The sequence below is a fragment of the Myotis lucifugus genome, unplaced genomic scaffold (assembly GCF_000147115.1).
Source record: "Myotis lucifugus unplaced genomic scaffold, Myoluc2.0 scaffold_231, whole genome shotgun sequence".
Taxonomy (NCBI): Eukaryota; Metazoa; Chordata; class Mammalia; order Chiroptera; family Vespertilionidae; genus Myotis; species Myotis lucifugus.
The window spans coordinates 1,913,006-1,930,498 of record NW_005871279.1 but is presented as its reverse complement, the minus strand read 5'-3'; the positions used below and the strand labels follow the sequence as shown (position 1 = coordinate 1,930,498).

The following is a 17,493-nucleotide window of genomic DNA, read 5'->3' as shown; positions in this document are numbered from 1 at the left end:
CTCTTCACTACTACAAGGCTTTGCTTGATCTGGCCTCTGCTATTTCTCCCAATTTCATCTCTTTATATTCCAGGATCCTTTATACTTCATTAATCACACCAAACTCTTTCCTGCCTCAAATTACACATAGCGTTTCCACTATTTGTAATACTCTCTTCCCCACTTTTCTATGCACCAATTCCATCTCCAGTCATTCCTCTATTATAGAATCATGTGTCTTTCAAAGCATTTAGCAAAATGTCATTTAGTAGTTCATTGTTTAGCTATAAAGTTCTATGCATAATTACTTGCTTTTATATAGACTCAGCTCCTGCCATAGTAACCTTCCATATATGACACAGTTAATAAAATTTGGTTGAACAAGTAAACACAGAGAATACAAATGCCCAATAAGCATAGAAAAGGATGGTCAACTTCAGCAACATCTCAAAAACTGCAGATTAAAGTAATGAGACAGTATTTTTCTTCTACAGGAGTGGCAAATATTATTAAGACTGATAATCAGCCTGGCCAGTGTAGCTTAGTGGTTGAGTGTTGACATATGAACCAGGAGGTCACAGTTCGATTACCAGTCAAGGCACATGCCTGGTTTGGGGGCTCGATCTCCAGTAGGGGACATGTAGGAGGCAGCCAATTGATGATCTCTCTCCTCATTGATGTTTCTCTCTCTCCCTCTCTGAAATCAATAAAAATATATTAAATAAAAAGAGTGATAATCAATCAGCAAGAATACTGAAAATCAAGCATGTTCACTGCTCACATTATTGTTGAAAATAGATATTGATGCTATCTTTTTATATTTCAATTTCTAGAATTTTATCTCCCAAAAGTATGCACAAAAACTTATCCAAATGTTCAACAATAGTGAGATGTTTTCCATTATACAATCAAACAACAGCTACTACATACAGCCTTTTAAAAAAATGAAACAGATCTACATATGTTATGAAAAGCTATACAAGATATAGTGGTAACTGAAAAAATATGTTGCAAACAACATGTGTAATAGGAACTCATCTTTGGTCTTTTTTATTTTTATATTTACTGATTTGAGAGAAAGAGAGAAACATTGATTTGCTATTCCACTTATTTATGCATTCATTGACTGACTCTTATATGTACCCTGACCAGGGATCGAACCCACAACCTTGGCTTATCAGGACGATGTTCTAACCAACTGACCTACCCAGCCACGGCCTCCCCCTCCTCTAACCCCCACTTTTGCTACTACATATATTGAGACAAAAAGTTTAAGAAACAGCCTCAAACTGTTGAGAATAGTGTCACCAGAAACGTTAGCTTTCTGTACTGTCTAATTTTATAAAATCGGATATATATAACTTTGGATTACATTTTAAACAAACAAAACTAAAATTTGTTCTTAAAAAACTTATGTAATTAAAGGATATAAAAACAAAAGTCCTGTAATTTCAAGAAAACTTCAAAAAAGTCATTAGATTTATTTAAGTGGCATTATCTGAAACATAATACAAATAAAGAGAAATAAAAAACCCAGAAAAAACAACCTAGGATACCTACCAACTGTTCAAAGGCAGCGGCTCTGTTTTGATAAAATGTGGAAAGGTCAACATTCTTCTCTGTAGGGCACAGACTGATCGCCTCTGTATAGCAATGAATAGCTTGTTCATATTTCCCTGCTTTAAAGTATTTGTTGCCTTTGTTCTTGGCTGCTTGGGCTCTATCAAGAGAGTTCTAAAACGAGAGGAAACAATTATTAAATACTTATCAATAGTCAGGAATAGATTCAGATCACAGTGCTTAAATGATAAACTGACAGAAGAAAAACAGGAAGGTGTTCAGAATGGTCATTTACCTGAATGGTGCAAGTTGCTTGCACCATTTAAGGGTTTTAAGTAGAGCAGGATAATCCTATATAATAAAAGCCTAATATGCTAAGTGTCCAGTTGTCCATTCAACCAATCAAAGTGTAATATGCTAATGATATGCTAAGCCCGCTCAACTGCTTGCTATGACGTGCACTGACCACCAGGGGCCAGACAGTTGACCGGTTGACCAGTTGCTATGATGTGCACTGACCACCAGGGCTGGTGCACTGGCAGGTTAGCTTGCTGCTGGGGTCTGGCCGATGGGTACTGAACTAGATGGGCTGGGCACGCCCTGGAGCCCTCCCGCAGTTCCTCCCCAGCTGGCCAACCTCCCGCATCCCTCCCAGGCCCGGATCATGCACCGGGCCTCTAGTCTCAGTAATAGGATTGCTAAATCAAAAGGTTTACATATTTTTAATTTCAAAACCACTCAGACTTTCCCCCAAAAAGGCTGAAGTGCTTTAATGTACCACTTTCCTACATTCCTACCAGCAACAGGTATGGTTGCTATCTTTTATTTTACCTTCTAGAGCACGTTTGCCAATATCTGAAAACATTTTGACTAACAACTGAGGGCAGGGGAGCTACTGTATCTAATGGACAGACTTTAGGGATGTTTCTAACATTCTACAATGCCAGCACAGCCCCCACAACAAAGAATTATCACATTCAAAATGTCAATAGTAGTAAGGTTGAAAAATTTGGGTATAAACTAATATTCCAATATTATTTTAATTTGCATTTTTCTCACTATTATTTAATTTGAATATTTTTTCATATTCATTGGTCATTTGTCTTATTTTAAAAACCACTTATTTATGCATGTTACTATTTTTCTGTTAGACTATCAACAGTATAAAACAGACACTAGAAACACTGTCATTTTTATTACAATTATTCCAAATGTACTGTTTGCTCATCAATACATTTTTTGCACTGTCTTTGTCTCAGAGTCTGATTCCTGGAACACCCAATTTACACAGTTCATGTGCACAATACAAAAGAGATGGTAGTTAATATCCACTGAGGACAGTTGTGAACATGTTAATCAACATAAGGGAAACATCTCTGTAGACCAGTGGTTCTCAACCTTCTGGCCCTTTAAATACAGTTCCTCATGTTGTGACCCAACCATAAAATTATTTTTCATTGCTTCTTCATAACTGTAATGTTGCTATTGTTATGAATTGTAATGTAAATATCTGATATGCAGGATGGTCTTAGGAGACCCCTGTGAAAGGGTCGTTTGACCGCCAAAGGGGTCGCGACCCACAGGTTGAGAACCGCTGCTGTAGACAAATCTAGTTGTCCAGAGTCTTGCTATTAGGTCCAAGAGCTTTGTTGGCATGTCTCTATCCAAAACTTTGTTGTCAACATCATCTAACTTGAACAAATATGTGATTATGGAAAAAAATCCATATATCTCCAACAGGTGAGCACTGACAAAGCAAAAGCATAAGTGGCTGCTCCCTCAAACAACTTACAGAACTGTGAAAGCCCCAGGACATCTCAATCACAAAGAGAAGATAACAACCCTTTTTTCTATTTGTTCATTTCTCCCTTACTCTTGCTTCATTTTTCTTTGCTACTTCCCCCCTCCATTTACCTTTTGTTTACCTTCTCTTTTAGTCTAACCACAGCTATGGTTATATTTTTTAAGTATAGTGTGCAAAAAAGAATTTGCAGAAACTAAGATCAGAATATAAAAACAGCTAATTTAAGCTAGCCAATGTCAACAAGGAACATGCATATTTTAAAACTAGTATGTGTGAGGATAAAAGAAACCAAATAAAGCACAAATAAATTAGTAGATGAATATAAAATCTTCCATTTGTCAATAGCTTTAATCATCCTATATAATAAAGAGGTAATATGCAAATTGACTGCCATGCCCTCACAAGATGGCTGCCTACGATCAGGCTGGCAGGGGGGTTAGTGAGGCATGACCAAATGACTGAACAAGCAGACTTCATGGGGTGACCAGGCCAGCGGGGTGGGGGTGGGGGGGTAGTGAGGGACAACCAAATGAATGAACAAGCAGGATGCATGGGGTGACCAGGCCGGCAAGGACGTTAGTGAGGGATGATCAAATGACTGAACAAGCAGGCTGCGTGGGGCGACCAGGCTGGCAGGGGGGGCAGTTAGGGGCGACCAGGCCAGCATGCAGAGGCAGTGAGGGGCGATCAGGCCGGCAGCAGTGAGTAATTAGGAGCAGCGGTCCAGGATTGTGAGAGGGATGTCCGATTGCCGGTTTAGGCCCGATCCCCGGGATCAGCCTAAGCCGGCAGTTGGACATCCCCCGAGGGGTTCTGGATTTGAGAGGGTGCAGGCTGGGCTGAAGGGACCTCCTCCTCCACCCCCCATGCACAAATTTTGTGCACCGGGCCTCTAGTCTTCCATAAACTTTGACAGAAAAATCCTAGGCACAAAACATCTATAACAGAAGACAACTAGGAATCTCTTAGGTAGCTATGATTCTGGGGGGGAGGGAACTATTAAGGTGATTTCTGGAAAACTGCATTTAAAGCAAACTCAACATCCCTTCCATTCCACTGAGAAAAGCAGAAGTCTGACTGTACTAGGGCTGTGTCATCCAGGAGTGGAGCTCTCCTATGTCCAGAGACAACTGTCAAGTACACCTTGCTTGTCTTCCAAGAGACCACACTGTCAAGAACTGCTAACAGAAAGGAAAATTAATACCATAGAGGTACCAAACTCAAAGAGAAAACTAGTATTTATGATAGAATAAACCAAGCAAACAAAAGTTAACATCAGTAGAATATGAATCTATCAATATTTTTTAAAAAGGTTGCTTTTAAAAGTACTAATTAGACATCTTGAAAATTAAAAAAGATAACAATTAACTCAATGGATGGATTGTATATTAGACTAAGGAGTCAAGAAGGTCTGCCAGAATGCAATAAAAAAAGAGGATAGCCCTAGCCAATTTGGCTCAGTGGATAAAGCGTCGGCCTACAGACTGAAGGGTCCCAGGTTCGATTCCGGTCAAGGGCACATGCCAAGGTTGCAGGCTTGATCCCCAGTAGGGGGTGTGCAGGAGGCAGCTGATCAATGTTTCTCTCTCATCGATGTTTCTAACTCTCTATCCCTCTCCCTTCCTCTCTGAAATAAATACAAATATATATATATTTTTAAAGAGGATAGACAGAGAGGTGAGAAGCCTGGATGAAAAGTTAATACTTGGGTTGCGGGAAACGAGTTAAGTCGGCTCGCGTGAATTGCGCGTATTCCGCGGGAGCCGTCTTAAACTCGGTTCATATAGATTTGCGGTGGAGTGCGGGAAACGTGTAAACTCGGGCCGATTGTAACTGCGTATTACCAAATATTTCATTTCAATCGAACCCATACTTCAAAAGATATAGGCATTTTAATGCGCCATCTTATATTTTGGCGGGAAATTCACCCGACACCGTAGTGTTAAATGACATGGAATGTAAATTCAGAAGTTTCAACATTTTATCTATCTGAAGTTTAGAAGGAGAGGCATAGAAAGGAGTATCTAAGGAAACAGTAGAACCAAACTGGTGTCAGGATGTTACCAACATCAGGTAAACAAAATAAAAAAACACACAAAACAATGATGTAACAACTTCAAAGTTCTGAAGATTATCTTGATCTTAAAATCTAAAATCGTATACCTACCCAAACTAGTATTTATGGTTGAACAAGAACAGAAATAGTCTACTGCTTCCTTACCACTAAAAACAAACTCCTACGTGGGGAAGGTGATCAATACAACAAAAAGCAGGAGGGGGGTGGGTGGGTAAAGAAAGAAACAAAAAGCAAGGTACTTATGGCAAGAGCATTAAATATGACAATTACAAGCCAAAAAGGAATGTAAAAAAAGTTATAGAAGGCAACTGCTAACAAAAAGAAGTCAGTATCAAATAAAATACCATTCAGAAACCTTGGAGCACAGAAGAGAAGTTTTATTGGTAAAAGGTACAACTTGCCAAGAACACATCAATCAGGAACCTTATGTGCTTAATCAAACTTCAAGATAATGAAACAATTACTTTTAACTTTAAATATAAAGAAAAGAACAACAGTTTCAATTTCTTGCAAAATGTTTAAAATGTTTCTAAGTCACTAAGAACATGACTAATACATACCCTAAAACACTAGTGCCTGTTTATATAGAAAACTAGAGGCCTGGTGTATGAAATTCGTGTGTGGGTACGGTCCCTAGGCCTGGCATGCGATCAGAGCTATCTTCCCCAGCTGCCTGCAGCCAGCCCCAGTTCCCCATTTACCATCGGGTGATCGGAGCCTGTCGGCCAGGGGGAGGAACCGAGAGGTAGGCTGGCCCCAACCCCGCCATGGGTTGCCCTCTGTGTATGGGGTGACGGCCTTGGCCTGGGGCCACCTGCGTCCCATGCCACCTACCCCCGATACCCCATTTGCCATAGTAATCGGAGCCTGCTGGTCAGGGAAAGGGACCAAGAGATGGTCAGTGCACCTCACAGTGACTGGTCGAGCAGGCATTCTGGACGTTCCACTGTAAGGGTCAATTTGCATATTACCCTTTTATTATATAGGATTATTATATAGGATAATGTGGCATGGAATACTGTACTCGGCTTTAAAAAAAGGATATCCTACTCTTTGCGACAGCATGGATGGACCTGGAGAACACTATGCAAAGTGAAACAAGCTAGTCAGAGAAAGACATGTATATGATTTCACTCATATGTGGAATCTAATGAACAAAATGAACTAAGAGACTCATAGATAGAAAGCAGGCTGACAGCTGGGGGAATGGGAGTCTGGGTGGTGGTGGTGGTGAAGGAATTGAGCAAAAAAGAAAAAAAATGGTATATTGAATGCATAGAAGTATGCTTGACTACAAACACACTGAAGATTTATTTAGCATTTTTACTAAAGATTTACAGAATAAATAGAACATTTTCTGGGCAGAGTAATGACCTTGTTTCATTAGCATAAACAAGTAATACACTCTTTCCAGTCTACTAGAAGTTAAAGTCTAAATGATATTACACTAGAAAAAAAACTAAATGATAACACATTTAACACAAGGAGAGGCAGTCATAGCAAGGGCTGAAAATTAATAGAATACAGATAAGATAGGCACACAAGGCTTTGCATAGAAATATGGATACTTATTAAGCAAATTTCAAATCAACCTAAAATCAAGCAACTGAATCTTTTTTTTAAAATATATTTTATTGATTTTTTACAGAGAGGAAGGGAGAGGATAGAGAGTTAGAAATATCGATGAGAGAGAAACATCGATCAGCTGCCTCCTGCACATTCCTTAATGGGTATGTGCCCGCAACCAAGGTACATGCCCTTGACCGGAATCGAACCTGGGACCCTTGAGTCCGCAGGCCGATGCTCTATCCACTGAGCCAAACTGGTTAGGGCGCAACTGAATCTTTCAATTAGCTATTTTCCTCCATTTAGTCAAATTTTATAAGAGCTTCCTTTTTAAAATTATTACAAATTCTTTAACTCCTAAGGCCAAAATCAGAACCTGCTAATTTCCTTTCCCTATCCTATATAATAAAAGGCTAATATGTAAATCGACCAAACGGTGGAACGACCAGTCGCTATGACGCGCACTGACCACCAGGGGGCAGATGTTCAATGCAGGGCTGCCCCCTGGTAGTCAGTGTGCTCCCACAGAGGGAGCGCTGCTCAGCCAGAAGCCGGGCTCACGGCTGGTGAGTGCAGCAGCGGTGGCAGAAGTCTCTCCCGCCTCTGCAGCAGTCAGACATCCCCTGAGGGCTCCCGGACTGTGAGAGGGTGCAGGCTGGGCTGAGGGACACTCCCCCCCCCCCCCCCCAGTGTACGAATTTCGTGCACTGGGCCTCTAGTTGTACTATAGAAAGAAAGAAAAAATCAATGCTATGAATGACACTGAGCATAAAAGGATCAAATTACTGCAAATTGTCTTCCATGGCTCCACCACTGCCCATTCAGCAAGCATCCAAACTCCTTTTGCATAGCTCTTGATCTTGGTTAACATCCCTAGCACCTTCTGCTCACCCCACTCCTCACCCCATTACTTTCTGCCCAACTGTTAATAAATGACAAAGAAAGAATAACATGCCCTAGCCAGTTTGGCTCAGTGAACAGAGCATCCAGGTTTGATTCCAGTCAAACCAAGGTTTGATACCTTGGTTGCAGGCTCAATCACCAGTCCTGGTTGGGATCCTGGTTGGGGTGCCTGCAGGAGGCAACCAATTGATTTGTCTTTCTCACATTGATGTTTCTCTCTATCTCTCCCCCTCCCTTCCACTCTCTCTTTAGAAATCAATGGAAAAATATCCTAGGGTGAGGATTAAAAAGGAAAACAAAAAAACAAGAATAACATTGCAATAGAGATGGTATAGAAAAGCTCATTATTTTGCTCCACTGATAGAATTTAGGACAAAAAGCTGCTTATTAGCACAATGCCAGATTATCAGTTAACACCAACTACTAGTATGTCAGGAACTAGACCTTAAGCTGTGAGACCAACACTAGGCAGAAATTAAGTAAATGCACTGGAGGAAAAAGTTTAAAGTTACTAAAGAGATTTTTTAAACTATAAAGCAATTTGTTACGGAAATTACTTTTAGTTTGAGTAGTCTTTTTAAGGTTCTAAACGTTAAAATTGGTGATTCATAATATTTGATACTAAATTTCTGTGAAAATGCATCTTTCCCCTGCATCTCTTATAACAAATCAGTTTCTAATCCATCTGAAAGATCTTTTTAACAAGCTGAATTGTCAATCCCTGCTAGAAACCCCCTAGTAACTTCCCACTACCATTGCTTACACACAATAACTCCAAACTCACATTACTCCACTCTTGCCAATCTGGCCTCCTACATGTAACTTTGGTGGGTTCAAAAAATACTAATCTCACCCTGGCTGACTGGCTAAATTGGTTGGGCCTTGTCCTGTGCACTGAAGGGTTGCCGGTTCGATTCCTGGTCAGGGAACATGCCTGGGTTACAGGACTGATGTAGCTCTCATATCAATGTTTCTGTTTCTATCTATCAATTTTAAAATCTTTAAAAAAAATACTAATCTCTTTCTAAAAGAAAATAGTTGAAAGAATTAGGTACTATGTATTCAATTTCTATGAGCAACACATAGGCATAAATTTAAACTTAGTGAATACTGGTAAGAATACAGGTAAATTATGAAAAAGAAAAGGCATCCATTTCTGCCTAGATGTCAAACAAAGTATTACTTAAACTACTAGAAGACAGCTTTTTCCATCCAAGATTTGAATAAGTTTCATCTCTTGATAATGAATAACTGAGTCAATGACCCTGTACTTCTGCTTAACAAATTCAACAAACATTTGGATGTAAATTTTATGGGGAATCCTAAAGTTAACGCATGAAGCAAAAATCATTAATTGTCAAAATTACTTTTGAAAATTCTTTATTTTTTAATAATTTTAATTGATTGGGATGACATTGGTTTAAAAAATTATATAGGGTTCATGTGTGCAATTCTATAATACATGATCTGTATATTGCATTGCATGGTCACCACCCAAGTCAAGTCTCCTTCCATCACCATTTTATCTCCTCCTTATACCGTCTTCTACCTTCCCCAACCCCGCTTTCCCTCTGGTAATCACCATACAGTAGTCTGTGGTAATCTCTGGTGATGAGGTTTGGTGGCGTGTATTTTTTTATTTCTTTAGGAAAGCACCGCACAGGAGATGCAAGGTAAGTGCTATTATCTTCATTTTATATATAAAGAAACTGAAACCCAGAGAGATTGAGAAATATGCCAAAGGCAGGATTCAAACTCAAGCAATCAGACTCCAGATTGCCTAAACTTGACTTCTATAGTGCATGGATTGTTATCCATGGTTTATTAATATGAATCTTTATCATGAGAGTCACATCCAGATTCACACTCCTGAACAGAAACAAAGAAAACAGATTTAGGTATCATATGTTGCTCACCACTGTTGACTCCAAGGCGAAAAGATCATTAACTGAAAAGAAAATCATCAGCACAATTAGATCTTTTTCTTTCTTTTTGCCAAGGAAATATAACTGAATTCATTTTAGTTAAAAGCACATTTGATATGACTCAACTGTACAACCACCAACAGGATAGTCTTTATCCTGAAGAAACACCAAGAGGCCAGAGCAGGAAATAAGAGTATAAACTGGCAGCCTCTCAAAAGAACTATTACTGAATAAAACACAGAAACCCCAGTTCACATGTACAGAAAATGTACATTAGGTGATTAGTATATTAGTATTAGTATAATAACCAGAAAATTTTTAGTCCAAAAAGTAGCAACTGCATACACACACAAATACCAGTACACTCAAAACTATCTGGGTAAAGCACAAGACTTAAAAACAAATAACTCAGGTAATAAATCTAAAAAGTAACAATGAGAAAGAGTTAATATGTTTATCTCCTCTCTTCTCAACAAACACTGTGCTGAAACTTGTCAAACAAGAAGCAAACTTAGGACCTGCCCCCATCTCTTGCAGAGGCAAATCTACTCTGGAAAAAAACAAGTAACATTTAAAGATCAGAACCACAGATCCCTGCACTAATAATATGACACCATTACAGAAAGCTTTCACTGATATACATTTGGCAGTAAGGAGTCACTGTAAACTCTTAGCAAGTATTTGTAAATTATCTGATAATCACATATAGTCACTGTGAAAGATAATGACCTAGAATTAGGTACATTAATTGACATGAGAAAAATGAGTAACCAGTTAAAATGTATGAGGCTGTTTGATAATGCTTCTTAATTTATTTTATTCCCTTTTATCAAATTCTAAAAGTGTATTTTTGTTGTTGTTGTTAATCTTCACCCAAGAATATTTTATCCATTGATTTTCAGAGAGTGGAAGGGGGGAGGGAAGGAGGGAGAGGGGACAGGGGACATGGGAGAGGGGAGAAGGATCAATGTGAAAGACACAATGATTGGTTGCCTCCTGCACGTGCCCTGACTGGGGCTGGGGATTGCACTTGGAACCCAAATACATGCCCTTGACCAGGAATTGAACCTGAGACCCTTCAGAGCTAGGGTGGGCACTCTTAACCACTGAGCAGCATTGGCCAGGGCTAAAAGTATATTAATTAAATTTAAATCACAGCTTTACAAAAGAGCATTCAATTCTGAAACACCGAATGAGAAACAATCTTCTAATGCTTTATTGACCAACTGTTATTTTTATGTGAATCAGACCTAGGATAATAAGAAAATACCTAAGATAAAGTCATTTCTCATATGTATCCTGAAATTTAAAAAATCTACAACCAACCCCACCTACTAAATCATAGTATAGTGGCACTATTTACCTAAGAAGAACCTACTTGTAAGAATGCGGATGCTTTAGCATTATGATGTAGTGCATTCAAAATCAAGCGACTTATAAAAAGAATGCTTAAATGAGGTTTAAGACTGTTATACCAATTTCCAGGATCAATTGGTAGAACAAAAATTAAAAGCTGGAAATTTTGAAAAAATACTTAACTTGTGGATATATATATTTACAAATGTCAAAGAATGAGGGTTTATTGATTCATTTGCTCAATCTCTCTATGTGGTGGGCATTGTATTAGGTTGAGAACACAATGGTGAGAAAGATGGAGCCACCCCAGACTTCACAGATTCAAGAATATAGTAGGAAAGAGATGAACAAGCAACCCTAGTATTGTGATTAAGTGCTTTGGAAGGAAAAAGTTCAGTGTCATGTAATCAGTGATGTGGTGTTCACTGAATTGAATTATATAGGTATGTCATTGGTGATCCTTATTTTTTAAAGAGACATTGGTATGTCTCTTTTAAAGAGATCACCGGTTTGATTCCCGGTCAGGGCAGATGCCTGGGTTGCGAGCTCAATCCCCAGTAGGGGTTATGCAGGAGGCAGCCTATCGATGATGTTTCTCTCATTGATGTTTCTCTCTAAAAATCAATAAAAGCATATTAAAATATATCTAGAAACAGATAATTTTGAGAAAGATAATTATTTAGAAGATGACTGGTAAGTGCAGGTTATTCAGTCTTTGATACCATTATCAAACATTATCTAATGTTTAGATATACAGTGGGGCCTTGCCTTACGAGTTTAATTCGTTCCGAGACCGAGCTCATTAAGGAGCTCGTTAACTCAAATTACGCTATCAACTCAATGCAAAAAATTGGTCGAGAGACAGCTGGTATCTCAAAAAACTCGTTAGTCGGGACACTCTTAAGTCAAGGCCCCACTGTATTTCTCCCTTCCCATTCTAGAGGGCTAACTTAGATTAGTGGTTCTTAACCATTTCATGTGGGATAACCCACTCCTGTGTAACATTAAAAAAACTTGAATACTATAATAACTGTATTTTTTAATCATCAGATTAAGTCAACTGCATAGAAAGCTACTATAAAGTCAAAATGCTTTTATTTTTTAAAAAAATACATTTTATTGATTTTTTACAGAGAGGAAGGGAGAGGGATAGAGAGAAACATCGATGAGGGAGAAACACTGATCAGCAGCCTCCTGCACACCCCCGACTGGGGATGTGCCCGAAACCAAGGCATATGCCCTTGACCGGAATCGAACCTGGGGCCCTTCAGGCTGACGCTCTATCCACTGAGCCAAATCGGTTAGGGCTCAAAATGCTTTTAAATACATGCATTTTTTTTTTTAATCACAGGTTTGAAAAAAGAAATGTCCAAAACATTTGTGCAGTCAGGATACCAGGCTTGGTGTATATGTGGGTGTGGTGGTCTCTTGTGATAATTCAGGTCCAGAGACTGAGAAGACCTATGGACAAGATGATCTTCAAACAACTTTCTGACTTTGAGAATCTGTAATTGTTCAAGTTTTTTTTTTTTAATTACTGAATCAGTGGCACATCATGGTAGGTTTTATAATGGCCCATTATATAATATGAGTTAATACTTTCAGTACAGCAGTCCCTCCTTATCAATGGTTTCCCTCTCCAAGTTTTCAGTAACTGCATGGGAAAATTTTCCCAGGCATCAACATCGTAGTTCCTGACATCCAATCATGACTTGATGAGTCAGGATCACTCAAAGCAAATAATCCTTCCGATGTATGGTCAGGTCAATAAGTAGCCTAATGTTATGTCATAAAGACTTGGTCATTTACCTCATTTCATTTCACTATGCAGGCATTTTATCATTTCACATGGTAACAAGAAGGGTGAGATTAGTACAATGAGATATTTGAGAGAGATACATTTACATAAGTTTCATTATAGTACGTTGTAATTGTTCTATTTTATTATTAGTTACTAGTATCTCTTAGTTTGCCTGAAGCTTTATTATAGGTATCTAAAAAACATAGTATGGATGATTCCCAACTTAACAATGGTTTGACTTACGATTTTTCAACTTTACAAAGGCATGAAAATATGCATTCAGTAGAAACTGTACTTCAAATTTAAATTTTGATCTTTTCCTGGGCTAGCGATATGTGGTAAGATACTCTTGATACTGGGCAGTAGCAGTGAGCCACAGTTCCCAGTCAGCCACACATCACAAGAGGAAACTGATATTCTACAGCATAGCATTAAATTCACTTTTTAACTTATATTATTTTCAACTTATGAGTATATGTTGATGTAAATCCATCATTAAATTAAACAACTGTAAATATAGGATTGAGTACTATCTTCAGGCATCCACTGGGGGTCTTGGAACATATCCTTTGTGGATGAGCCCAGACTGTACCTCAATCTCAGATGCTGTCAACTGTGGTTAGGTGCCTTTCTTTAGTGAAATCCTAAAGTCTCCATTAATTAAACAAAATATAAATGTCTGCTCTTCCATTACAAGTATTTGCTATTACCCTCCCTCCAAAAATAACGGGAATTAGTCTACACTGCACATGAAATCTGAAACCCAATAGAGAAAAGCCCAGTAATTTTATTGGTTCATTTTACATAAAGGCAAACTAAGTCCAAAGACAAAAAACACGGGTTTTCCATTATCATTCACTGATAGCGACCCCTGAACTGATAATATTTGCCCATTCCTTCATTCTCTTAAAAATTTTTACTATTGATCAGGTGAAGAAAGAACAGCTATAAGGCATCAGGATTCTGCCAGTTTTTCAATTAGTTGAAACCAATGCTTAACTACAAAACCTACTGAGGTTGCCAATTTAAAAATGCTATTCAAACACAGAGCAATTTCTCCAACCACAAATAATAAATTACAATTAGGGCCAGTTGTATTTAGGTAGTCTAATAATAACTCTAGACTATAAGACTAGTATTTGTCATAAATAGTTAAAATACAAATTTGTATTAAAAATGAAATAGACATCTCTCTTACATTGATGTTTCTCCCCCTCCCCCCTCACCACCTCTAAAAAATATCAATAAACATATCCTGGGATGATGAACAAAATTTAAATAGACATTCTTATAGTTGCTTTACTAAAGTATCGTCTAGTAATTCAAAGCAAGAATATAAGTACAAGCCCACAAATGCCACAAGGTGTACAACAGTATGTGACAGTTTTATTTTGGATAAAAATATTAAATTATTTCAAAGCAGTTCAAGTTACACAAAGAAGTTAATCTAAAGGTCTCATTTTTTAATGGCAGTCAGGTGAATAAAAAGATTTTTCTGATAAAACTACAAAACACCATGAAATTTAAAAATCATCAGTGATGACCCAGACAATGCTGAAAATGAGCTTACTAGATTCTATCAAATACCAAATGACTGAGGTGGGGTACTATTTGAAAATGCAACAGAAAAAAAAAAAGAAAATGCAATGAAATGTCAAAATCTAGTTTCATGTACAGAAACTATATTTTTGGTGACTATTATATAACTGAGAACTTTTATGTATTTGTCATTCATCCACTATTCTTCTGTGATTAAAAATTTAATTTAAAGATGAACTAGGAAAGGCCAGATAATTTCAGATACATGAAAATGAGACATGAGACAAGTGATGACTAATTCAAAGAATCCCCGGATTACCTCTTATTAGCAGCACTCAATCACCATTTAGGGCTGGAAAAAATGTAAGAGATCTAACCTTTAATCCTCTTATTATGCAGGATGACACGAAGACCAGAGAGAGAAAATGATCTTCCCGCCCTAGCCAGCTTGGGCTCAGTGAATAGAGCTTCAGCCTGCGGACCGAAGGGTCCCGGGTTCGATTCTGTCAAGGGCACCTACCTCGGTTGCAGACTCCTCCCGGCCTGGGCCCTGGTTGGGGCTCGTGCTGGAGGCAACCAATTGATGTGTTTCTCTCACACATGGATGTTTCGCTCCCTCTTCTACTCTCTAAAAATCAATGAAAAATATCCTTGAGTGAGGATTAAAAAAAAAGACCTTCCCAAGGTAACTATGATGGAGAGCCCAATATAAAGTGCACATCTCCTAGTGCTCACAGTCCATGTGTCCTTCCACCATACTGTTGTGCATCTTTTCTGTTTTCCTCTCCTATTGGAAAAAACCTCTGGCTCTCTCCTGGCCTTGCATGACAGCAGTATAGTAAGCACTAAACTAAGGTAGTTCATTACCACACCAAACTTCCTGCAAAGCTAAATTGGCTTAGTGAAACAGGTCTTGAACATGAAAAGCATATGGAAATGATTTGTAAATGTATATAAACTGGAGTTATTTGACCAAAGGTTTCTCTGACCTCTGATTTATTCTGGAGCTACCATCGTATAATCCCAGCCTGGGATAAAACTCCACCCTACCCCATCCTAGTGTTAAATGCAGCCTGGCCAACTCCCCGCACAGCTGCTGGATACCAAAAGGATTTAATAGTTCAACAAAACCATACAAAGCATCTCAAGGGAGATGCCAATGCTCCACCTAACATCGGAGAATCTGTTTCAGGCATGTCAGGCTTGGTCATGTGAATGTCAAGGTGAAATAAAAAAAAAAGGAATTTAAGATGCCTCTATCCAAAAGGTTTAAGAACTCACTCTTACAGATGGAAAAAAAAAAGCCAATGAACACCATTTACTGTCAACCTACACTCACCGTATTTACCCAGCCCCAACCTAAAACACTTCAAAAAAAGGGGGAGTGGCTCGTTCTTAAAAGGTCATTACCGATTAAGTGCCAGGCCTTGGGAATCACCGAAGCAATTCGTGTTACAATGTACCCATCGTTAATGGAATTTGGCTTCCTTCGCTACTTAATTCAACAATGTCACATTTGCAACGCTAGCGGTAAGTGCTGTGTCACCGAGCAAAACACTGTTCTGAAACCAAAAGAAAACTGTCAAAGAACGTCGCTAGCCCGTGCCCTCGAGCTACTCCGCTCCCCGAAGGCAGCCAGAAATGGCTCTCCCCGAGCCCACGTGCTGCCGTCCGCAGGGAAGGCCCCCGCCCGGCACAGCCGGTCCAGGAAAGCTGCGCCCGCCGGGCTCCACCTCCGCGGCCCAGGGCCGCTGCTCACCATTTCCAGGTGAGCGCCGGGGTCTTCGGGGTGTCCGCTGCCCGGGGCCGGGCTGGCCCTCCCCTCCGGGGTCTTCCGTTCGCTGTTGCGCTTTAAGCCGCCGGCGTCGCCTCGCCCTCCAGCCTCTCGGCGCCGTCGCTGCCGGCTCCACAGGTACATGGCACCCGCGCCCAGCAGCAGGGGCGCCCCGACCGCCAGCGCCAGCTGCCATCGCGGCAGGCCCCCCGTGCCCGGGCCCGCAGCCGCCCCGCCGCCGCCCACCCCGCTCCCGGAGCCGGGCGCAGCCGCAGCGACGACCGCCGCCTCTACGGGCTTAGAGGCAGCCATGACGAGTGTCCTCCGCCACCGCCTCCCTGCTGGTTGCGGGCGCCACAGTCACCAGTTGGCGTGCGCAGGAAAACCGGAGGGAGGGAAGGCAGGCTGGGAGCGAGAGAGCACGCTAGGAAGCCACAGCATACGACAGGAAAGGGCCAGAGGTCACCGGAAGCCCAGGGCATGCCGGGCCAGACCCGGCCGCCCTCCTCCTCCCATTGTAACTGTAGAGGCGGCGGCGGGGGGCGGGAGAGAGAGGAGGGGAGAACCACTTCCGGGTCAAGGGAAACAGGGGACAGAAGGTGTCGGTGGGCGTCCCGGGCAGCCCTTTCTCCTTGCTCTCGCCCCGCTGCTGTTTGTGAGCCTGTCTTCGGGGGTCTTGGGTCTCCGCTGGTAGCCGATGTCTGGCGAAGCCGATTTGCGGCGCGATTATCGAGGGTTTTAAGGCGTGCGGGCGATCTGCGCGGAGGAGAGCTCAGCAGGGGCCCCAAGAGTGACAGAGGATTTGTGAAGGTTATTGGCTGGCAGGGGTGGTGGGCGGGGCGTAGGCCGAGTTGCCCAGTTAATTGGTGGACTTTGGACCCCTCGTTTTCTACTTATCGCCACGTTGGCGCTTCTTAGGATCCCGCTGCCGTTTGCATGATTGTCTGTGTGTCCTGAAAACTAAGGGATTGGAAGGACTTTTATTAAAGATGTAAGAGAAAAGAGCTCAAAGCTGGAGATAACCCGCTGTGTCGCCGATCGTCCAGATTTTAGTTTGGACGAATTTGAGACGCGGGGCCAGAGTAGATGGCAGCAATCAGACTGGGTGGAAACCGGCAGATCTAGGCTGGCTCTGTCGGAATGGCTTGAATGGGGTCCTTGCGGCTCCCCGTCGCGCTAGTTAGGAAAGCGATGAGTCGGTGTGTTGTT

The 17,493-nt window shown here is 40.7% G+C and overlaps 1 protein-coding gene across 6 annotated transcripts in view; it reads right to left on the bottom strand.

Moving 5' to 3' along the window:
• Window positions 1–17,028, bottom strand: part of TOMM70 (translocase of outer mitochondrial membrane 70) — a 44,327-nt gene extending 27,299 nt beyond the window's left edge. For 3 of the 6 annotated variants that reach the window (XR_002831587.1, XR_001350173.2, XM_023762095.1), the window contains exons 1-2: window positions 16,270–17,027; window positions 1,540–1,713 (exon numbers count right to left, since the gene is read on the bottom strand). Coding sequence is in view for 3 of the 6 variants with exons in the window: in XM_023762095.1 (XP_023617863.1) it covers window positions 1,540–1,713; window positions 16,270–16,596 (501 nt within the window). In the remaining 3 variants the exon portion in view is untranslated. Of the gene's footprint in view, window positions 1–1,539; window positions 1,714–16,269 lie in introns of all 6 variants that reach the window. The other 3 variants (XR_002831586.1, XM_023762096.1, XM_006098371.3) reach the window with 2 other exon arrangements.
• Window positions 17,029–17,493: the final 465 nt, after the last annotated feature.